Source organism: Eschrichtius robustus, chromosome 7, assembly GCF_028021215.1.
Source record: "Eschrichtius robustus isolate mEscRob2 chromosome 7, mEscRob2.pri, whole genome shotgun sequence".
In the NCBI taxonomy this organism is placed as follows: Eukaryota; Metazoa; Chordata; class Mammalia; order Artiodactyla; family Eschrichtiidae; genus Eschrichtius; species Eschrichtius robustus.
In genome coordinates this window covers 110,464,117-110,488,644 of record NC_090830.1, presented here as the reverse complement: position 1 = coordinate 110,488,644, position 24,528 = coordinate 110,464,117, and the positions used below count along the sequence as shown (strand labels likewise).

The 24,528-nt window shown below is 39.9% G+C and overlaps 2 protein-coding genes and 1 pseudogene across 5 annotated transcripts in view; 1 reads left to right on the top strand and 2 right to left on the bottom strand.

Moving 5' to 3' along the window:
* Positions 1–469: 469 nt before the first annotated feature.
* The window catches only part of ENTPD7 (ectonucleoside triphosphate diphosphohydrolase 7), a 64,781-nt gene continuing 40,722 nt past the window's right edge, over positions 470–24,528 (bottom strand). For all 4 annotated transcript variants that reach the window (XM_068548341.1, XM_068548340.1, XM_068548338.1 and 1 more), the window contains exons 7-13: positions 23,745–23,801; positions 13,469–13,602; positions 9,937–10,103; positions 7,499–7,823; positions 5,101–5,186; positions 3,241–3,402; positions 470–1,733 (exon numbers count right to left, since the gene is read on the bottom strand). In XM_068548341.1, the coding sequence (XP_068404442.1) occupies positions 1,502–1,733; positions 3,241–3,402; positions 5,101–5,186; positions 7,499–7,823; positions 9,937–10,103; positions 13,469–13,602; positions 23,745–23,801 (1,163 nt within the window). In that variant the 3' untranslated portion in view covers positions 470–1,501. The remainder of the gene's footprint in view (positions 1,734–3,240; positions 3,403–5,100; positions 5,187–7,498; positions 7,824–9,936; positions 10,104–13,468; positions 13,603–23,744; positions 23,802–24,528) is intronic.
* LOC137767647 (receptor-binding cancer antigen expressed on SiSo cells pseudogene) lies at positions 8,231–8,907 on the top strand (annotated as a pseudogene).
* On the bottom strand, positions 21,973–22,636 carry LOC137767378 (FUN14 domain-containing protein 1-like). Its single transcript, XM_068548342.1, is given in 1 exon segment — positions 21,973–22,636. A coding segment is annotated over 1 exon segment (468 nt). The 5' UTR covers positions 22,590–22,636; the 3' UTR covers positions 21,973–22,121.

Here is a 24,528-nt window from a genome sequence, read left to right as displayed (position 1 = left end):
GTATGGAATTTATTTTTTAAGAATTCCACTTTCTTTTCCCTTTAAAGTCAAGGACCTTTCCCCTACTCATGTAATCCTAGAACTCAAAGCTGACAAAAAAGAAAACTGTTTTAACTCTGGGAGCATATTCTTGGGCAGGACATTTAAGGCTACATAGAGGAATGGTTATTAACGTATAAAGAAGGTTCCACGGGGATGAAAAAGAAACCCTTGTGCAATTTGAAGGCTAAATGAAGAGAAAAAGCAAAGCTCCTGAAGGGTAGGAGATAAAAATGTAATTACTATGGCTTTTCCTCTCTCCCCATTAATGGAAATGCTGTTTATGACTGAGAACTCTCTTAAGAAATATTCTGAAAGTTGCCAGGTAGATTATTAACAGATTTACCTGTTTATTCCAAAGTTTGGGATTTGCTTCTTTTCAAATATTCCAAGAGTCAAATTGAGAGAACTTCTGTTTCTCAGAAAAACATTAATAAATAAGAGCTTGGATTTTATTGCCTTTGTCCACTCTCCTGATACTGTTCTTTCTTTCTTTAAAAACAATCCAAATGCATCCCTTCCCAAAATACATATTGATCTTAGAAGTGAAATAAAGGAACTCTTTTTTTTTTAATCTTCCCACATAAGGACTCATAAAAATAGGCCTAGAGGACAGTGACCTGAAAGCAGACAAATCTAGGTCTCCAATTCCCATCACAGTTTCTCCAACCCTACAAGCACACTTAAGGTTCAAAAAGAAAAATTAATGCCCAAACAGCCTGTGAGGCACATAGACATGGAAAAATTTTCTATCCTGGTCTTACCAGGCATCAGATAACATATTGTTAGAATCGTCAATGGACCATTCATTTAGAAAGGGTTCTAACCTTTTAAAATCACAAATTAACATCAGCAACAGTATGTCAGGGACCTTGGACCACACTCACAATGGCTTCTTTGTTGAGTAAGCAAAGAAGCTGTGTTATTTTGGTTGCCTGGAAATTCTTATCTGTTCTGCTGAACTGCAAAGATCTTGGATCCCTATTAAAGGCTGTGGATCTCCACATAAGTGATATCTCTGTTACAGAGAAAGAAGGGGCTGCTGCACTTGCTAGAATGTCTTCGGCTTTGAATCAGATGCTCCAAGTTTGGTTTCAACCAGACTTCCAGTGTGCCCAATGCCAAACTTCCAAGCTTTAAGCAAGGGAAGAAAAGTCTAGATCCCAGGAGCACACCAGATCACTCAGATAAAGGAGTAGAAGCATGCTTCAATTGGACTAAAGTTGGTTCCCTTTGTTAGCACCAATCTCTCATTTAGTTCTTCATAGACTAAATTACAGCTTCTCTCAGAGAAGAGGACCTGGATATTGAGAATGAATTAAAGTAGGTACTAAAGTAGAAATTTCAAGGCCAAATATCCACAAAGTCAGGCAAAGCAGCATCTGAGGCCAGTACCAGAATGTGGTGGAATTCAATGGGCAGCAATTCTGAATACTTGAGTTCCCCTAGAACCTGTCCAGCCTCATGGCCCAACCTGTACCCCAATCATGGGCACCACCTCCTCGATCCACAGTAAGTCCAATGGGGTTGAGGCTCGACTTTGTCGGTGGTGAATTCGGCGTAGCCGCAGAAGGTACAGGATGATGGCCAGTAGCACCACCAGGATACAGGCGAAGAAAAGATAGTGGTTGTACACAAAGGAGAGACGGAACCAGCTACCATGGGCCTGTCGGGCACCTTCCTGCCGTAGATCCCTAAGGAAGAAGGTGGAAAGAAATGTTAGTTTAGGAGAGAAATATTTATGCAGATTTAAAAGGCCCAGTGGTTTTACCCATTTACTCCATCCATGTAAACATGCTATAATACCAGCTCCACAGAGCAAGCAAAGCTGAAGCATGTCCCCAGGCCCAGAGCTGGTATGTGCGATTCCTTCTGTACCTTCCTTTCCCCGGCCTAGAGGGAGCCTCACAGGCCTACCCCCTCTAGAATCTGCGGGCAAAATTAGAAGCCAAAAAAATGAACAGTAAGACAAGACTGGTCATCTGTCAAATAAGTCTTAACAGTGACCCCATGCAACCCTGGCCTACACAGTTTGTAAATACGGTGCTAATGAGAGTAAGGCGGCCCCTGAATCTAATCAAGAAATCAGAGTATATCTAAATCTTTAAAAAAAAAAAAAGTTGCTGTGCTTCCTGAGGATTTAGGATTTATCTAGAGAAAGCTGTCACTTAATCAATTGTATTGTAAACCGAAGAAAAAATAGACATGTAAACCTAAGTGCAGTGATCTGTCTAGAACAGAAGCCCTTCTCTCATGGTCCAGATACCAGATCCATTTTCATTCTGTTTGACCTGCAGTGTTTTTTAAAAATGTGAATCTCCAAACAGAAAGACCACATATAAAATATGGATTTCTGGCTTCTCGACAAAGGAGAGCTGGCAGATGCTGGGACAGCACTTCTGCATGACGGTAATCAGCCTTTTGTTTGGGGCACATACTCTTCAGTTCCCCACTTCTCTCACCGGCCTGGCTTCTGTATTGAGTTTAAAGAAACAGGCACCAAAGATTAAGAGTTCATCTTAGTTTATCTGAAATAGTCCAGAGGAGAGAGCACCTAAAAATTATCCCAAATATGTTATGGTACAGAAGAGCAAGACATCCCCTAAAAGCATCTCATGTCCTTTGTTCTAATTCTGGCCCACCAAAAAGCCTTCCAAGTCAATGACATGATCTCTAGAGTGACTCTACCCATTAGGAAAGATTGCTGCGTAGGAACAACATATCCCAGTCCTCTAGTCAGATAGAGATAGTTCCAGAGTAACTTTAGTTCATCAGTCAGTATCTTAGAAGTTGTTAGTAAGAGCTCAATTCTAAAGACTGATTTGTTGTAGAGAAACAAAACTGAATTCCTGGGAACTCCCTGGCGGTCCAGTGGTTAGGACTTGGCGGTTTCACTGCCGAGGGCGTGGGTTCAATCCCTGGTCGGGGAACTAAGATCCCACAAGCCACGCGGCACGGCCATAAAAAACCACTGAATTCCTGAAATTGCAAAGAAGAACATACTCCAGACCAATAATTCTGAGACTTCTTTCTGTTTCAACATGCCTGGTAAGTAATAGTAGTTTCACGTGGCAGTAATAAGGGGAGTTTAGGTGGGTTTTGTTTTGTTTTTTTGAGGGGGGGGTTACTTACGAAACCTATTCTGAGGCACCAACTAACATCCTCTGAGCTCAAGATGCCAGCTTGGTCAGTCCACTTTACCTGAGTGGTAAGAAGCGTGTTTTATACAAAATGGCTCCCAGTGTCCACTGAACCTCTCGGTCATAGACCAGCTGGGCTGTCTGCAGATTTGGGTAGTCATAGGGAAAGTGGAATCCTTCATGAAGAACCTGGTACATCCAAGCTGACTTAAAACACTGGTATCTGTGTGACAAAAAATAGTTAATTTTTTTTAAAGAGAAAAAGAGGGACTTCCCTGGTGGTGCAGTGGTTAAGAATCTGCCTGCCAACGCAGAGGATGTGGGTTCGAGCCCTGGTCCGGGAAGATCCCACATGCCGCGGAGCAGCAAAGCCTGTGCGCCACAACTACTGAGCCTGTGCTCTAGAGCCTGCAAGCCACAACTACTGATCCTGTGTGCCACAACTACTGAAGCCCGCACTCCTAGAGCCTGTGCTCCACAACAAGGGAAGCCACCGCAATGAGAAGCCTGTGCACCGCAACGAAGAGTAGCCCCCGCTCGCCACAACTAGAGAAAGCCCACACGCAGCAACGAAAACCCAATGCAGCCAAATATAAAAATAAATAAATTTTAAAAAAAAAAGAAGAAAAAAAAAAGAATTTGAATGTTTTCTGCATATTCCCACTAGATGTCAAAAAGACCTCTCTTTTCCCGTTTCACCTTCCTCACCTCTAGGTGGAGCCAAATCTGAGCCTCCTTTATGTTAATGTTTACCGCAAAAGTGAAGAACACCTCTCTATGCAATGTAATAACACTATTATGAGTACGTTTTACTTTTCTTTTTCTTTCTTTTTTTTTCTAATAGCCCTTATCTTCAGGGAGAATGCTGAAATATCTACAAATACGATGTTTTGGATTTGCTTCAAAATGACTGAATTGTGGGGTGGGAAAACAGATGAAACAAGAGGGCTGGAAGTTGACAGCTATTAGGAGAGAAGCTGGGTGACAGATACTCAGGAGTTCATTATACTGTTCTATTTTTGTTTATGTTTAAATTTTTTTAACTAAAACATTTACAAAATGGGAGGACTGATGAACCAAACTGGCAAAATATTGATATTTGTTGAAGCTGGGTGACAGTTACACATGGGTTTCTGCTACTGTTCTTTCTACTTTTCTGCATGTTTGATATGTTAATAAAAATTTAAAAATAAAAAGACCACCACTTTTGATTTAAAACCACTTGGAGAGAACACTTTTTGGTAACCACCAGTTTCCCTTGGCTTCACTAAAATAAGCTCATTATTTTGGCCTCTACCCTTCAGAAAATCAAAATCTGAAATAACCAAATTCTCCTTCAGCATAAAATCCAATCTGTACTATCACTCGCTCACTCTCATTCATTGTTCATACACTTTTTTTTAAAATTTAATTTTATTTTATTTTTTTGGCTGCGTTGCATCTTCATTGCTGCACACAGCCTTTCTCTAGTTGCGGCAAGCGGGGGCTACTCTTTGTCACGGTGCTTGGGCTTCTCGTTGCGGTGACTTTTCTTGTTGTGGAGCATGGGCTCTAGGCACACAGGCTTCAGTAGCTGTAGCACGGGGGCTCAATAGTTGCGACATGCAGGTCCTAGAGTGCCTGGGCTTCAGTAGTTGCAGTGTGTGGGCTCAGTAGCTGTGGTGCGCAGGCTCTAGGGTGCGTGGGCTTCAGTAGTTGTGGTGCACGGGCTCAGTAGTTGTGGCTCACAGGCTCTAGGGCACAGGCTCAGTAGTTGTGGCGCACGGGCTTAGTTGCTCCGTGGCATGTGGGATCTTCCCGGACCAGGGCTCGAACCCACGTCCCCTGCATTGGCAGGCAGATTCTTAACCACTGCACCACCAAGGAAGTCCCGTTCATACATTTTAAGGCCACATCTAAGGGAGAAAAGGAAGTTACTTACTTGAGTCGATGCTCATCTGCATGTGATGAAAAGAGGCCATTCTTGAATCTCTGAGTGAGTACTGACCAAGCCATGCCACAGTAATCCTGGAACAACCACAGAGAAATGGTGCAACATGAAATGGGAGGCAAACTGTAACTGCCACAGTCATAGCTGTTCCATTTCTAAAGTTACTTGTGGGCTATTAGTTGACAAAGGAAAACAGAAATGGCATATTCATTCACCAAACACAGTGCCAGGTCCTGGGCAAGGCAAGTCCCTGAACTCAGGCCACTGAGTGACTTGAGTGACCTGGGAATAGTGCTTTTTATTCCTATTGCCTCCACATCCACTACAAAGCCCGCCTGACATGGCTCCTGAGCCTCTTAGGCTTCAGAGATGGGTAAGGTTAGGACCAGGAGTAGCAACATCAAAAGCCAAACAGAGCTTCATTCTATCCTACGTAGGACTGACATGAGTAGGTCAAACAGATGGAACAGAAAATGGTCAAAGATCTATCACTGGGACTTCCTTGGTGGCACAGTGGTTAAGACTCCGCCTGCCAATGCAGGGAACACGGGTTCAAGCCCTGGTCCGGGAAGATCCCACATGCTGCAGAGCAACTAAGCCCATGCACCACAACTACTGAGCCTGCGCTCTAGAGCCCGTGAACCACAACTACTGAGCCCGTGTGCCACAACAACTGAAGCCTGCGCACCTAGAGCCCGTGCTCCGCAACAAAGAGAAGTCACCCAGTGAGAAGCCCGCGCACCGCAACGAAGAGTAGCCCCCGCTCACCGCAACTAGAAAAACCCCGCCTGCAGCAATGAAGACCCAATGCAGCCAAAAATAAAATAAATAAAATAAATAAATTTATAAAAAAAAAAAAAAAAAGATCTATCACTGGCCTGCCTCCGTGTTGTAATTCTCACCAAAGGAATCATTCCTTTTGGTTTGTTCAGTAAACTAACATTTCCTGCATGTCTACTATGTGGCAGGTGCTATTCTAGGTGCCAGGGGGATCCAGCAGTGAATAAAACAGACAAAAATTTCGTTCCTTACGAAGCTTACTTTCTAGTGGTGGGGGACAGACAATAACCAAATATACATGTATACATACATACATATACACATACGTACACAGAGTGGGTTAGATTATGTTAAGTGCTCGTGGGAAAAATAAAGCAGGAAAGGGAAATAGGTAATATTGGGGAGGGCTGCAATTTTGTATAGGATGGCCAAGGAAGGTGTCACTGGGACGATAACAGTTGAGTCAAAGTTAAAAAAAAAAAAGGGCGAACGAAATCATCTTTTACCTAGGAAAGAAAACATATTAAGCCACTAGCAGTTTGGGCAAGTAATAACTTGAGCCCTTTGATGTTCAAGGGAATAGGATTTGAGAAAGTTTTAAAATGAGAGAAAGATTCAGGCTATGGACACTTAGGGGACGCTGGAAAGGAAAGGGAATATGAGGGTATTCCTAGAGGCAAGGGCAAATACAAACCAGGTTTTCCTCAATATTTCTTAGGGACTGCCTTTAGAGAACAGAATAGTACAAACACTGCAGATATTATTCCTTTTGGAAGCCTTATACCAAGCGAACCTTAGAGAATTCTAAGAAAGCAGAAGGGAAAGAATAAAAAATATAAGAGAGGACAGATCTCCCCATAAATTTTTCTGATAAAAGAGACAGATACACAAAAATTAAAAAGAGATGAATCCAAATTAAAGCAGACACTGTAGAAAGCTAGCTAAACGTTCACCTGTCCAAATAACAAATGCTTTAAGCCTATAAGATGCTTAAGTCCTAAATGTGCTCTAAGTGAATGTTTACTTCTTCTGCAATTTAAATGCACTATCATTGCTTTTTGCAACATCTTTTTTTTTTTTAAATATTTATTTATCTATTTATTTGGCTGCACTGGGTCTTAGTGCAACATCTTTTTAATATTCTAAGTGACCCTATACCATCCTGGCCTCTTAAAACTCAAGGTAAGAAAATGAGTGGACTTGCCCACCTGTGTGACATCATCTCCAAAAGCACATTACACCTGGGAACACCCAGTAAGGGAAAAATACCTGGAGATGACACTTTTGGCCACAAACATTAATTAAGACTATTGGAAAGTTGGAGGAAAAACCATTAACCACCATGACAATATTAGACCTGGGTGATAATTTGGGTAATAGGACACCCATGGAAACCTAAGCTTAATTAATTAGAAGGCAGTATAGCACAGCAGGTTCCTTAACTTCTCTAAGTCCACCTCCTCATCTATAAAATGAGGGCTCACAGGGCTCCTGCCAAGAATCCAGTGAGATCATGCATGCAAAGCCCTTCGCACGGCATCTGGTACAAAGTTAGGCGTCCAATAAATGGCTGCTGCCAGGATGAGTCACTTTATTATTAATAATTTACCTGAGCAGCCTTGGCAAATGTTGGCCCGTGGTAGCGGCCACCGATGCGTAACACATCCTCTGTACAGTAAAAGAACTCGGAGAAACCGTAGAACTCGCTGTTGTTGAAGTCAATGGGTGACTGGTAGATGCCATTCAGCGAGGCCTGGCTGGTGTTGGAGCGAGCCAACAGGGGGCTCAGCATGGCCCCGCAAGCCACCCAGTCCCCTCTTCCTCGGACATGAAGGACCTGGCTGCTCCTTTCCACCACATCCGTAAGTCCCACAGGCAGGCAGGGATCTAGAAATGGATTGTCGGGACTCAGACCTGTCTTCTGGCCCAGCAACCTGTCACGATGACAAAAACAAACAAAACACATCACTACTGTACTCAGCCTCCTCTAAGATGCTTCCCAGACGTCTTGTTATTCTTCTACATGACACCCCTAAAAACAGGGATGGAGTGTTACCACGTAGTTGTGTCACATGAACATTTAAATTATGCAAATTCAATTTAGAAAAAGAAAGAAATATGGCAGTGATTAATTTCGTTCAACCTTTTAGTCAACATGTATATTTCCCAATGTATAGTGAAATTGGAGATGTGAATCTGCTGTTCTCCCTCTGGTCTTCATTCCCATTTGCCTCTTAAAAGTGAAAAGATCTCACCATGCTGAGCGCAGTTCTAATGTTTAAAAAAACAATTGGGAGGAGGTGAAGTGGGAAGGGCTGAGGAGTGTCCTGAGGCAGGGACCATGGCAGTGGTGCAGTGGTGATGGGTGGCAAAAGTGACCGAGTACATGCCCAGCTCTGAGGGGGAGGGGAGGGACAGGTTTTGATTCCCACCACGGCCATCACACAGCTCTGGTTAATTAAAGTCTGTACTTGTCTAGCAACAGTATTCTCATTCCTAAAGAGATTAATATGCAGATCTGGCCAAAGACGGAAATTAAGTAGAGACCAAATAACTTGGCCAACTACAGTTAATTACTCATCAGTTCCTAAGACAAATGTTGAAGAGTGGACTTCTTGGGATGAAGATGCACCCACAAGTGTAAAGACTGAAGGAGGGAATGGGAATGTGGCAACACAACAAAATGCTTTGGAACAAGTGGAACCTACTTTAAAGATGTGACACCACCTATAAGGAAAACTCAGAAAATTATTAAAAAGAGAGAAACATTAAGTTTTAACATCCCAGGAAGCACAGGTTTCTCTATAGATTAGCACATACGCAAGATGAGTAATCAGTCTTCTGAACTAGGTAACTTAGATACATGGTAAAAAAAATACCAGTGCATGAGAAGAAGATGATGCAGCCTCTCCCGAGGCAGCAAAAAACATGATACAGAGACAAAAGAGCAGCAGGACAACAAAGGAAGGAAATGGAAAAGGAAGCACAGTGGCTAAAGTTGGTGTGAAACTTTCATAGTAATCGTTCTTCAGATGCCATAGTGTCAGCAGGAGTGATCTGAACTCCATAACCCAAGCAACATTTGTATGGATTTAAGAGTATTTTCAGAATACAAACACACTGCTTGGTTTTAATGCATTCATCAATCATCCAGATAACAGGATTCTCCCAAAGCACCTTGAACTCTTAGGAGTTTAGATTCAGAAAAACAAAAAAGACTTATGAGACAATATTTTCTGTAACATGCTCCCAATATAAGACAATTGATTACTGTAGAGAAATTATTACAAATGGGATAAACCAGTAGCTCTTCAAGCCACTGTTTCCAGCTAAACAAATGGGGGTAAACAGTTTTATGGTGGAAAAGAACTCTGCTCTCTATTATGCTTTCCTTTAATGTGCATAATGATAAAAATAATTTTACATGCTAAAAAACCCACAACTATTTGTACATTATGGTCTAAATACTTCATCTGGTACACAAATGAAGAATCAGTGGTCTGTCCAATGCTGGAGGAAAAAATGTCTATTCTGGACTTAAAGAGAATATTTTAAAGGCTAATTTTGACTACTATTTTAAAGGCTAATTTTGATTAAGATGCTTTTAATCTTTTATGCACACTATGGAACCTTAAGTCCCACGTAAGATGCAGGTCTACTGTAATTCAGCAAACATGTCCTGCGCACTTCCATGTATTGATAGAATGAACTTCCAGGAACTACATTACACTGCACAATTTAAATTGGTGACTTAACTGATTTCACTTATCCTGTGATACCATGTCTGAAGATGGGCACAGCAAGAGGTCACCCCAATAAGCCACTGTACATTTTTGAGTCCTAATAACAAAGATTAGAAGGCACTCTCAAGCAGATCAAGTGGGACTACTAATAGAGGGTCTCTAAAAGATGCTACCCCGTTGGCAGGGGTGGTCAGAAAGGAGGAAGCAAGGACGTATCTATCTAGTAGGATGTAACCATTTTTTCCTAATATCTGCAGCCTAACAACATTCTATTTCAGAATCACAGATCCCATGTCAAACATACCTATTCTTGTTAAGAGTTTCATTCATCACAAGGTCTTCATAGCGCTGCCGGGCAAAGTTGCCCCCGAATCCCAGAAAGGTTGTGACATAAACCCTATACACATGTTCAGTGTGTTGCACATCACAGCCCAGGTTGAACTCGGCCAGCAATATCTTCGCAGCTTCTTCCTGTAATATGATGTAACGGGAACTTTACTTTTGGTTGACTTCTAGAAAGGTATGACATTGCTAATACACTAGATTTCATCTGCTATGACTACTCTTTAAAACGTCTTATAGCATTCTTTCATCCTCACAGCATTATTTTAAACAAAGACGTAAAATGACAAGACTACACAAAAAGGAACAAATCAGAGACTAAATAACAAATTAGAGACAAATACTTTCTGTAGTTAGATAGGAGGTAGAATCATTACAGATGATGTCCTTACCTGGCGTGTACTTTTCTGATTTTCCAATTCTCCAAAATGGGAATGTACTATTTTTATAATCAAAAAAAAAAAAAATCCGGAGACACATAGTTTTTTGAGGCAGAAGCCTGCTGTGTCTCCCTTTGCTATCCTTTTCTACTTCACCCAAAAAGAAAAAAAAAAAATCCTTTGACAAAAATAAATTTAAGGAATTTGAGAGATCATCATGAGGTCTATTCTATGGCATTTTCTAAAACTATTCAAGATGCCTTAATATTCCCTGTGACAGATTTGAGGATTAGAAAAGTTCAATTTTATTGTACCTCTGTTTTTTTTTTTGACTTCAGGTACAGAGGTTGAATTAGTCATATTCCTCAGTTCATGGCACATTATCGTGGCAAAGCCCCACTTTTGTTTTATTTACTTCCTTTTATCCTCATACTCACTGCCATTCTGGCTCCTGCCACAGGCAACCATTCTAATGTGCTTAATATGTAGTATTTGTTTGTATGTGTTGTTGCAAAATGGGGTTGTTTTGAATGTATTTATTTTAAATTTCTGAAAATGCTACTGTGCCCAGCAATTCCACTCCTAGGTATATACTCAAGAAAACTGAAAACATGTCTACACAAAAATGTGTACATGAGTGTTCATAGCAGCGTTATCCATAATAGCCAAAAACTGGAAACAACCTAAATGTCCATCAGCTGATGAATGGATAAACAAAATGTGCCATGGTCACACAATGGAATGTTATTCAGCCAAAAAGGGAATAAAGTACTGATATCTGCTACAACATGGATAAGCCTTGAAAACTTTTGCTAGATGAAAGAAGCCTGACATAAAAGGCCACATATTTTATGGTTCCATAGGCAAATCCACAGGGACAGAAAGTAGATTAATGGTTGTCAGGGCTGGGGAGAGGGGAATGGTGAGTAACTGCTAATGAATATGGGGCTTCTTTTTGAGGTGATGGAATGTTCTGAAATTTGACAGTGGTGATTGCACAACTTTGTGAACTGTACAAAAAATTAGGCATTTAGGATTATTTAAAGTGTTTAAAGTGCTATTGTGTTATGTCTCTTTGTTTCTTTCCTTTCTTTACTAAGCACAAAGATCCATTATATTGTTATATACACATCTAACTTGTTGCTTGCAAATATACTTTCTATACCAGTGTTGCTTTCTAAGTCTGCACACACACAAAAAGCCATTTGTTTAAGACTTTAAGGCTCAATGCCACCTGTCACCTATTCCTTAGTATCAGAACCATGCCTTCATTTTTACCTGTTGAATACATACTAACAAATATAGACTAAACAGTCTCATGACCTAGTTCCCCAAATCTGCAACCCCACCACAGACAATCTCTTCTGAATGCCAAACCCACATTTTCAACATACCCAAAACTGAACTGCTTGGTGATAGGACTTCAGAGCTAGAGACCAGAAAGATACTCTCACCTAAACCATTCCTGTGTGCTTAGCATCAACCCTGCCCCTTCCCCTGTGGTCTCTCTCTCTCAGTGACTAGGTTCTTCACCCTTCCAGTTACCTAAGTTGGACCCTCAGCATCTGGCCATCCCTTCCTGCCCTACCCACACCACCACATTACACTGTTTTTTTACTCCAAAATATCCCTTGAAATCTGTCCCCTCCCTTCCATTTCCACTTACACTGTCTAGTTTAGCTCTTTAGCACTTCTCACCCAAGGTTCCCCGACCTACAGTTTTTTCTCCTACTGACACCAAAATTACTTTCTTAAAAAACAGATTGGAACTAAGTCACACAATTAACATAGTCACAAAATTCAGAGCTGGGGACCTTCAGAGTTTAATTATTTCACAGATGATGAAACTTAGGCCCATATGACTGCCCTACTCAAAAACCTTTGCTGGTTCCCCACTGTCTACAGATAAAAAAGCCAAATCCCCTAGCATGGCACCCAAGACTCCTTATGATCTAACTTCATCTTATCTTCCCAGCCTTCCCTATTACCACACTTGAAAATCCCATACTGCAACAGGCTATTCATCATTACCTGGACATTCTGGGCTCTTTGCTGTTTTCTGTGCCTTTGTGCATACTGTCACCTCCATGCAGATGGCCTTCCCTCAACCTCCACTACGCAAAAGCCTACTATCAGCCAAGGCCCAGGTAAATACCGTACTTTCCATGAAGGCAGCATGGAAGGCTCCTATTCAAGCCTTTGCAAATGGGGTTGACCCTGCCAGTTCCCACATTGCTGTGGCTCTCTGTTTAGACCCAAGGTTCTCAACCAGAGGTGATTTTGCACCCCCAGGGGCATCTGGCAATGTCTGAAGACACTTTTAATTGTCAAAACTGGGAGTTTGGGGGAAGTACAGGCATTGCTGCACCTGATAGAGGCCAGGGATGCTGCTAAACATCATACAATGCACGGAACGGCCCTCCACAACAAAGACTTATTCAGCCCAAAATGCCAATAGTGCCAATGATGAGAAACCCTGGTTTAGATCAAATTACAACACTGTCATGGTCTGCCTGTTATCACAGGCTGTCTCCACTGATAGATTATAAGCTTTTGGGGGCAGTGTAACATGTCATTTCTTGCACATACTAGGTGCTAAAAAGTGTTTTATTTCTTTTTCCTCTGTATGATGAAACTTCTCCCTCAAAATACATTCTTTACATTCTAGTCAGGTAAGGAATAACAGAAGCACAAGGATGGAATCATCAGTAAAGGAAAGGGAATAACGTTTAATTAACAAGTATGTAACAAATACTGTACTCCAGGTTTTATATTACCATGTTTAATCCTCAGGCAACTCTTCCAGATAAGTAGTATAGTTATAATTGCTAAAATGTATTAAATGTTATTACACGCTGGGCAGCTTGCTAAGTGCTTTATACACGTGGTATTATTTCATCTTCACAACTTTATGAAGTAGATACTATTATTATTCTCTTTTTACACACGAGGAAACTGAGGCTCAGAGAGGTAACCAACCCAAGATAACACAAGCTAGCAATGATCTGAACCAACATTTGGACCCAGGCCATTTGGTCTAAGTCCAAACATAGTGCCCTTCCTTCTCAAAGACTGGCATTCCTAGCCACTGAATTCCCCCAAAAGGTAAAATACCTGTTGTGGAGAAAGGACAGAAGTTGAGGTAGGAACTTCATAAGCAATTTGGAGAGAGGCTCCTCCCATATCCAGGATCCCTACTGTCCTTCTGCGTCCTGTTGCCAATTCCTGGGGAGCCTCGGCATCTGATTCTGAAATAAATAAGGGAACAGAAGGGGTCTAGTAATTAAAAGCCAAAATTAAGTTTAAAGGGAAAAAAAAACCCAGAAATCCCTTAAAAAATTGAAAGCAAACTGAAATAAATTAATTTAACTGTACCAACTATATATTATACAGAGAAGATTTAAGTGACTTAAAACATGGTATTTTGACTATGTATCTCTTGTAGAATATATCTTAATGACAAAAGAAACAAATAACTTAAACTGCATTCCAGTAGTTTTATTGGTATTATTATTTTTAAACAATTAAACATGTATTATGGAATAAAGTTAAATAAATGTTTATGTAAATAGCTTTAGGAACAAATATTCAGCACAAGAGAAAAAGGATTTGATTTTAATATAAAATCAAAGAAATTAAACAATAATCTTATAATCTTAAATATGAATCAGAACTATCACTATGAGATCATGATTTATTTTTCTTTTTTAAAAAATACACATTTCCTAGCTCTGTCCACTGAAAAGGCCTAGAAGCGATGATAATCCAGGAGCAATGAGCACCGCTGTTGTCTAGACCACAATCTCTAAACATCATTTTCCACTAAAAGAAACAAGGGCTCCTTAAAAAAATGGCCGATGCTAGGGTCTAGAGTAGAAAAAATACAAGATGAGCATAGAATACCATGGTGTGCCAATATACCAGGGAAATAGAAAAGACTCCTGGGATCATGTTAAAAGGGTACAAGAGCCAACTTAAAGGTGCTCCTAGCAGCCAATGATGGTAAAATTTGAGCACCAAAAAGAATAATGATGTGATGGACTGCAATGCATCAAATAAATTAAAATCCGCAAGTTCATAAGGATACTGAAAAAAAAAATTCACTGGTTACCTTCAGAAGTTGCTAGACACCAGCTCACTATTCAAAAACTTGATAAATAAAAGCAAAGAATCAAGGGTTCATTCTGTCGTTCCCGTAGGAACTACATTTCAGGATAACCAAATGGCTAATGAAGAAAATTTCATTATATAAAACTCCTAACTGTTAAATGCAGAAAGAATGACAGAATTAGAAAAATCACCATTCTGCAACCTCTAATGAGAAAACAAATCTAAGTAACGATCACAATTGGCTGCTATAACCATTAGGTGAAAAGTGGATGGAAAATTTTTATAACAGATCAGATCAGACTGACAATTCCTGAAACCTGAACACCTGTTCAGTCTTAACATGACTAAAAGTAAGACAACCAGATATTACAAAACTCCTGATGTGATACAGCAGTAAACAGCACCACCACCTATGATTTTTTCTTGCCAAAAGAACTGAATCTGAGTCTAATCAAGCTTCTATACCTAACCTCCAGTTTACAGAACAAAAGCGGGGGAGGGGATGAAAAACATGTTAAAGATCCCACAAAGATTCAGTCAACCAAATCCAGAACGTGGCAAATTCATTCCATCAAGTGACCCAGTTTTGGTTGTTTTTTGGTTGTTGGGTTTTTGCTGTTGTTGTTGTTGTTGTTGTTGAATGATTTGGAAAAAAGAGTTGGGGGGGAAGGTTAACTGTTATAGATTAAAAGAGACCTATCAGTCAAATGTAATTTGTGATCTATGTTCAGATTCTGATCTGAACAAGACAACTACAAATAAATATTCTTTTTTTTTTTAACATCTTTATTGGAGTATAATTGCTTTACAATGGTGTGTTAGTTTCTGCTTTATAACAAAGTGAATCAGTTATACATATACATATGTTCCCATATCTCTTCCCTCTTGCATCTCCGTCCCTCCCACCCTCCCTATCCCACCCCTCTAGGTGGTCACAAAGCACAGAGCTGATCTCCCTGTGCTATGTGGCTGCTTCCCACTAGCTATCTATTTTACGTTTGGTAGTGTAAATATGTCCATGCCACTCTCTCACTTTGTCACATCTTACCCTTCCCCCTCCCCATATCCTCAAGTCCATTCTCTAGTAGGTCTGTGTCTTCATTCCTGTCTTGCCACTAGGTTCTTCATGACCTTTTTTTTTTTTTCCTTAGATTCCATATATATGTGTTAGCATATGGTATTTGTTTTTCTCTTTCTGACTTACTTCACTCTGTATGACAGACTCTAACTCCATCCACCTCACTACAAATAACTCAATTTCGTTTCTTTTTATGGCTGAGTAATATTCCCTTGTATATATGTGCCACATCTTCTTTATCCATTCATCCGATGATGGACACTTAGGTTGCTTCCATGTCCTGAATATTGTAAATAGAGCTGCAATGAACATTTTGGTACATGACTCTTTTTGAATTATGGTTTTCTCAGGGTATATGCCCAGTAGTGGGATTGCTGGGCCGTATGGTAGTTCTATTTTTAGTTTTTTAAGGAACCTCCATACTGTTCTCCATAGTGGCTGTATCAATTTACATTCCCACCAACAGTGCAAGAGGGTTCCCTTTTCTCCACACCCTCTCCAGCAATTATTGTTTCTAGATTTTTTGATGATGGCCATTCTGACCGATGTGAGATGATATCTCATTGTAGATTTGATTTGCATTTCTCTAATGATTAATGATGTTGAGCATTCTTTCATGTGTCTGTTGGCAATCTCTATATCTTCTTTGGAGAAATGTCTATTTAGGTCTTCTGCCCATTTTTGGATTGGGTTGTTTGTTTTTCTGTTATTGAGCTGCATGAGCTGCCTGTATATTTTGGAGATTAATCCTTTGTCAGTTGCTTGATTTGCAAAATATTTTCTCCCATTCTGAGGGCTCTCTTTTGGTCTTGTTTATGGTTTCCTTTGCTGTGCAAATGCTTTTAAGTTTCATTAGGTCCCATCTGTTTATTTTTGTTCTTATTTCCATTTCTCTAGGAGGTGGATCAAAAAGAATCTTGCTGTGATTTATGTCATAGAGTATTCTGCCTATGTTTTCCTCTAAGAGTTTGATAGTGTCTGGCCTTACATTTAGGTCTTTAATCCATTTTGAGTTTATTTTTGTGTATGGTGTTAGAAAGTGCTCTAATTTCATTCTTTTACATGTACCTGTCCAGTTTTCCCAGCACCACTTATTGAAGAGGCTTTCTTTTCTCCACTGTATATGCTTGCCTCCTTTATCAAAAATAAGGTGACCATATGAGCGTGGGTTTATCACTGGGCTTTCTATCCTGTTCCATTGATCTATATTTCTGTTTTTGTGCCAGTACCATACTATCTTGATTACTGTAGCTTTGTAGTATAGTCTGAAGTCAGGGAGCCTGATTCCTCCAGCTCCATTTTTCGTTCTCAAGATTGCTTTGGCTATTCGGGGTCTTTTGTGTTTCCATACAAATTGTGAAATTTTTTGTTCTAGTTCTGTGAAAAATGCCAGTGGTAGTTTGATAGGGATTGCATTGAATCTGTAGATTGCTTTGGGTAGTAGAGTCATTTTCACAATGTTGATTCTTCCAATCCAAGGACATGGTATATCTCTCCATCTATTTGTATCATCTTTAATTTCTTTCATCAGTGTCCTATAATTTTCTGCATACAGGTCTTTTGTCTCCTTAGGTAGGCTTATTCCTAGATATTTTATTCTTTTTGTTGCAATGGTAAACGGGAGTGTTTTCTTAATTTCACTTTCAGATTTTTCATCATTAGTGTATAGGAATGCAAGAGATTTCTGTGCATTAATTTTGTATCCTGCTACTTTACCAAATTCATTGATTAGCTCTAGGAGTTTTCTGGTAGCACCTTTAGGATTCTCTATGTATAGTATCATGTCATCTGCAAACAGTGACAGCTTTACTTCTTCTTTTCCGATTTGGATTCCTTTTATTTCTTTGTCTTCTCTGATTGCTGTGGCTAACACTTCCAAAACTATGTTGAATAATAGTGGTGAGAGTGGGCAACCTTGTCTTGTTCCTGATCTTAGTGGAAATGGTTTCAGTTTTTCACCATTGAGGATGATGCTGGCTGTGGGTTTGTCATATATGGCCTTTATTATGTTGAGGAAAGTTCCCTCTATGCCTACTTTCTGCAGGGCTTTTATCATAAATGGGTGTTGAATTTTGTCGAAAGCTTTCTCTGCATCTATTGAGATGAGCATATGGTTTTTCTCCTTCAATTTGTTAATATGGTGTATCACATTGATTGATTTGCATATATTGAAGAATCCTTGCATTCCTGGAATAAATCCCACTTGATCATGGTGTATGATCCTTTTAATGTGCTGTTGGATTCTGTTTGCTAGTATTTTGTTGAGGATTTTTGCATCTATGTTCATCAGTGATATTGGCCTGTAGTTTTCTTTCTTTGTGACATCTTTGTCTGGTTTTGGTATCAGGGTGATGGTGGCCTCGTAGAATGAGTTGGGGAGTGTTCCTCCCTCTGCTATATTTTGGAAGAGTTTGGGAAGAAGAGGTGTTAGCTCTTCTCTAAATATTTTATAGAATTCGCCTGTGAAACCATCTGGTCCTGGGCTTTTGTTTGTTGGAAGATTTTTAATCACAGTTTCAATTTCAGTGCTTGTGATTGGTCTGTTCATATTTTCTATTTCTTTCTGGTTCAGTCTCGGCAGGTTGTGCATTTCTAAGAATTTGTCCATTTCTTCCAGGTTGTCCATTTTATTGGCATAGAGTTGATTGTAGTAATCTCTCATGATCGTTTGTATTTCTGCAGTGTCAGTTGTTACTTCTCCTTTTTCATTTCTAATTCTATTGATTTGAGTCTTCTCCCTTTTTTTCTTGATGAGTCTGGCTAATGGTTTATCAATTTTGCTTACCTTCTCAAAGAACCAGCTTTTAGTTTTATTGATCTTTGCTATTGTTTCCTTCATTTCTTTTTCATTTATTTCTGATCTGATCTTTATGATTTCTTTCCTTCTGCTAACTTTGGGGGTTTTTTGTTCTTCTTTCTCTAATTGCTTTAGGTGCAAGGTTAGGTTGTTTATTTGAGATGTTTCCTGTTTCTTGAGGTAGGCTTGTATTGCTATAAACCTCCCTCTTAGAACTGCTTTTGCTGCATCCCATAGGTTTTGGGTCGTCGTGTCTCCATTGTCATTTGTTTCTAGGTATTTTTTGATTTCCCCTTTGATTTCTTCAGTGATCACTTCGTTATTAAGTAGTGTATTGTTCAGCCTCCATGTGTTTGTATTTATTACAGATCTCTTCCTGTAATTGATATCTAGTCTCATAGCGTTGTGGTCGGAAAAGATACTTGTTATGATTTCAATTTTCTTAAATTTACCAAGGCTTGATTTGTGACCCAAGATATGATCTATCCTGGAGAATGTTCCATGAGCACTTGAGAAGAAAGTGTATTCTGTTGTTTTTGGATGGAAAGTCCTATAAATATCAATTAAAGCCATCTTGTTTAATGTATCATTTAAAGCTTGTGTTTCCTTATTTATTTTCATTTTGGATGATCTGTCCATTGGTGAAAGTGGGGTGTTAAAGTCCCCTACTATGATTGTGTTACTGTCGATTTCCCCCTTTATGGCTGTTAGTATTTGCCTTATGTATTGAGGTGCACCTATGTTGGGTGCATAAATATTTACAATTGTTATATCTTCTTCTTGGATCGATCCCTTGATCATTATGTACTGCCCTTCTCTGTCTCTTGTAATAGTCTTTATTTTAAGGTCTATCTTGTCTGATATGAGAATTGCTACTCCAGCTTTCTTTTGATTTCCATTTGCATGGAATATCTTTTTCCATCCCTTCACTTTCAGTCTGTATGTGTCCCTAGGTCTGAAGTGGATCTCTTGTAGACAGTATATGTACAGGTCTTGTTTTTGTATCCATTCAGCCAGTCTGTGTCTTTTGGTGGGAGTATTTAATCCATTTACATTTAAGGTAACTATCGATATGTATGTTCCTATTCCCATTTTCTTAAATGTTTTGGGTTTGTTATTGTAGGTGTTTTCCTTCTCTTGTGTTTCTTGCCTAGAGAAGTTCCTTTAGCATTTGTTGTAAAGCTGGTTTGGTGGCGCTGAACTCTCTCAGCTTTTGCTTGTCTGTAAAGGTTTTAATTTCTCCATCAAATCTGAATGAGATCCTTGCTGGGTAGAGTAATCTTGGTTGTAGGTTTTTCTCCTTCATCACTTTAAATATGTCCTGCCACTCCCTTCTGGCTTGCAGAGTTTCTGCTGAAAGATCAGCTGTTACCCTTATGGGGATTCCCTTGTGTGTTATTTGTTGTTTTTTCCTTGCTGCTTTTAATATGTTTTCTTTATATTTAATTTTTGATAGTTTGATTAATATGTGTCTTGGCATGTTTCTCCTTGGATTTATCCTGTATAGGACTCTCTGTGTTTCCAGGACTTGATTAACTATTTCCTTTCCCATAGTAGGGAAGTTTTCAACTATAATCTCTTCAAATATTTTCTCAGTCCCTTTCTTTTTCTCTTCTTCTTCTGGGACCCCTATAATTCGAATGTTGGTGCGTTTAATTTTGTCCCAGAGGTCTCTGAGACTGTCCTCAGTTCTGTTCATTCTTTTTTCTTTATTTTGCTCTGCAGTAGTTATTTCCACTATTTTATCTTCCAGGTCACTTATCCGTTCTTCTGCCTCAGTTATTCTGCTATTGATCCCTTCTAGAGTATTTTTACTTTCATTTATTGTGTTGTTCATCATTGCTTGGTTCCTCTTTAGTTCTTCCAGGTCCTTGTTAAATGTTTCTTGCATTTTGTCTCTTCTATTTCCAAGATTTTGGATCATCTTTACTATCATTATCCTGAATTCTTTTTCAGGTAGACTGCCTATTTCCTCTTCATTTGTTAGGTCTGGTGTGTTTTTATCTTGCTCCTTCATCTGCTGTGTGTTTTTCTGTCTTCTCATTTTGCTTATCTTACTGTGTTTGGGGTCTCCTTTTCACAGGCTGCAGGTTTGTAGTTCCTGTTGTTTTTGGTGTCTGTCCCCAGTGGCTAAGGTTGGTTCAGCGAGTTGTATAGGCTTCCTGGTGGAGGGGACTAGTGCCTGTGTTCTGGTGGATGAGGCTAGATCTTGTCTTTCTGGTGGGCAGGTCCACATCTGGTGGTGTGTTTTGGGGTGTCTGTGACCTTGTTATGATTTCAGGCAGCCTCTCTGCTAATGGGTGGGGTTGTGTTCATGTCTGCTAGTTGTTTGGCATAGGGTGTCCAGCTCTGTAGCTTGCTGGTTGTTGAGTGAAGCTGCGTCTTGGTGTTGAGATGGAGATCTCTGGGAGATTTTCGCCATTTGGTATTACGTGGAGCTGGGAGGTCTCTTGTGGACCAGTGTCCTGAAGTTGGCTCTCCCACCTCAGAGGCACAGCCCTGATGCCTGGCTGGAGCACCAAGAGCCTTTCATCCACACGGCTCAGAATAAAAGGGAGAAAAAATAGAAAGAAAGAAAGAAAGAGGATAACATAAAATAAAATAAAATAAAATAAAGATAAAATAAAGTTATTAAAATAAAAAATAATTATTAAGAAAAAAAATTTTTTCAGTAAAAAAACACAAAAAAAACGGACGGACAGAACCCTAGGACAAATGGTGAAAGCAAAGCTATACAGACAAAATCTCACACAGAAGCATACACATACACACTCACAAAAAGAGGAAAATGGGAAAAAATAATATATCTTGCTCCCAAAGTCTACCTCCTCAATTTGGGATGATTCTTTGTCTATTCAGGTATTCCACAGATGCAGGGTACATCAAGTTGTTTGTGGAGCTTTAATCTGCTGCTTCTGAGGCTGCTGGGAGAAATTTCCCTTTCTCTTCTTTGTTCGCACAGCTCCCGGGGTTCAGCTTTGGATTTGGACCCACCTCTGCGTGTAGGTCGCCTGAGGGTGTCTGTTCTTCGCTCACACAGGATGGGGTTAAAGGAGCAGCTGATTCGGGGGCTCTGGCTCACTCAGGCTGGGGGGAGGGAGGGGTACGGATGCGGGGCGAGCCTGCAGTGACAGAGACTGGCGTGACGTTGCCGCAGCCTGAGGCGTGCCGTGCGTTCTCCCAGGGAAGTTGTCCCTCACAAATATTCTTTTTTTTGTTTTTTTTTGTTTTTTTTAAATTTGTTTAATATCTTTAATAATTCTATTATTTGTAAATCCTTCCATAAAAGGGCATTACAGTTCTTCAGTTTATTGCAAACATATCTTTAAAAAAAAAAGTCAGCCCTACTGTTGGAGCTAAAATACAAAGTTTTAAATTATTGGCACTATACTAAAAAGCACAATGGAGAACATCTTATTTAAATAAATTGAGGATGATACTTCACTGGGGAATATAGCCAACAGATTTTTTTCTCTCTCCAAATCTACATCCAACGGTGGTGTTTTATAGGCAAATTTTAAACAAATGCAAGTTTTTAGAAAATAATGAAAGCCATATTTTGCTCCAGAATACTATTATACACAGACCATATAGATTGTTTTATAGCAGATAGTAGTCTGCCAAATTTCAGATGGCAAAATGCTAAGCAGTGAGTTTGGTACTATCCAGCTAGTTGTTTCTTGTCATCCTGGAGAATCTGTCAATGGGTAATGCTGAGACCATCTTGTCACCACTATGTCTCTTCTCAGAGGTGACTCCACTGTGATAGAACCTTCATATCCTTAAGATGCAAGGCCTAGCAAAAAGCCTCCCACAAATCCACTGGATATCACAATGTTCTGTTTGACAAATTCTGTTGCTTCTTCTATTATATTGTTGATTTCAGGTGCTGCCTTATTTGCTCGTTTCTTAATCTGTCTTTTTGCTTTGTTTACATCTTTTTCAACTCTCTTCCAGTCGATCTGCACATAGCCACTGTGACTGGCAATCTGAAGGAGAAGAAAGCCACCACCTACTGCAGTTGCTGCAAGTTTTCCAACTTTCTGGAACAAAAATCCCACACACCAGCCACTCACTCCACCCATTACAATCTGGGTGGCTACTGAGTATTTTTCTACCATAGGTCTGGAACTGTGGCCAAACACTCGATTCCACCAGTGGTGTCTTCTTGCATACTCAGTTAAATCCAACACTTCCTAAGAGTCATCATCACTTTCATATTCTTGGGGAGGGGCGTTCTGGGTCGCCATGATACTGCCGGCGGCCAGTATTGAAGGTGGTCCCAACCCGCCCGCCTCTCCCCGCTACTTTTCCACAAATAAATATTCTTGATACAATCGGGGAACTCTCTACCTGGGTATTAGATGGTTGTTATCAATACATGATATTAGGAATTGTTAACTTTGTTAAGTTTAAAAATGGAACTGAGGGGGAATTCCCTGTCTGTCCAGTGGTTAAGACTCCACGCTTTCACTGCTGAGGGCCCAGGTTCAATCCCTGGTTGGGGAACTAAGATCCCACAAGCTGCATGGCATGGTGCAGCAAAAAAATTTAAAAAGAAAAAAGAAAAAAGAAAATAAAAATGGAACTGTGGGGGCTTCCCTGGTGGCGCAGTGGTTGAGAATCTGCCTGCCAACGCAGGGGACATGGGTTCGAGCCCTGGTCTGGGAGGATCCCACATGCCACGGAGCAACTGGGCCCGTGAGCCATAGCTACTGAGCTTGCGTGTCTGGAGCCTGTGCTCCTCAACAAGAGAGGCCGTGACAGTGAGAGGCCCATGCACCGCAGTGAAGAGTGGCCCCCACTCGCCGCAACTAGAGGAAGCCCTGCACAGAGACGAAGACCCAACACAGCCAGAAATAAATTAATTAATTAATTAATTAATTAATTTAAAAAAAAAATGGAACTGTGGATATTTTTGTTGGTTTGTTTTGAAACTCCTTATCTATTAGAGGTATTACTGAAGTACATGAAGATAAAGTGATTTTGTGTGGTGTTTGCTTTTAAAAATCCAGTAGGGTTACAGCAGAAAATAACACAACATTGTAAAGCAATTATACTCCAATAAAGATATTAAAAAAAAAAAAATCCAGTAGGGAAAAAAACCTGTGTTGTATGGAAGGAGTGAGGGAACAAAACAACGGCAAATTGTTAATGACTGTTCAGACTAGGTAATGGGTTCATGGAGGTTCATTTTATTAATTACTCTACTTTTGTGAATGCTTGAAACTTTCCATATTAAAAAGTTAAAAAGAAATAAAATAAAGCAAATTAGGACTGGGAAATGAAGCATCTTAAGTTTTGAAAAAGAAAGAAAACTCAAAATTAGCACTTACATGTTACTGATAGGTTATGACATAAACCTTCAGCCCTTAGAACTGTCATAAGAAGACAATACTACTCACCATCCTCATGGTCGAATCTTCCCAAAACAAAGTTGATTCCAATCCATGCATAAACCCCTAAGTAAGAAATATAAAAGCCCTTGCTTAATTCTCTACTGCTATAGCATGTATATACCTCTCCCAGGGCTGCTCTTTTCCTCCTTTTCTTGGAAAAAAAGTGATAACAGTATTTTATTCCACACTCTCAGTGTATGAATTTAAAATCTTTTATCTTGTGATGTTTTTCCCTTTTAAAATTATTTGCATTTTCTAAATTTCCTACAATGAATAGGAATTAATGTATAAAAATAAATGTTAAAAGATAAAAATCTTGGAGTGCTAGTTCTGGGCAAGCACTCTCACCCTGTCTCCCCACTGACTACAGGTATAAACTCTGGATAGAATATATGGAGCAGCCTTCTGAGAACTCTGAAAGTAAATGATAGTGGGCACACTGGGACAGAGATCAGACTTTAAAGTACCACCAAAACCACAGTGAGCTTCCCATTTTTCCCCCTCAGATACTGCCTGGCCTGGACTCAAAATCAGCTTGAAATACAAAAGTACACACCAGATGTGGACAGAAAGAACTTCAAGACTTTGCTTTGTGGTCCAAGGATCAGAAAAGGGGACTCCAAAGGTTCAGAAAGAGTGGTGAGAAATTCCTTGCTTTTTAAAAAATTTTGTTCTCTCCTACCCCAGGCAATCCTGCAACAGCAGAGGTAGAGACTGGGTAGATGCCTAAACCTCTGAGGGATGTGAATCCTTCTTTCTGACCAGAGGAGCTAGAGCCTCAAGAGCTGGG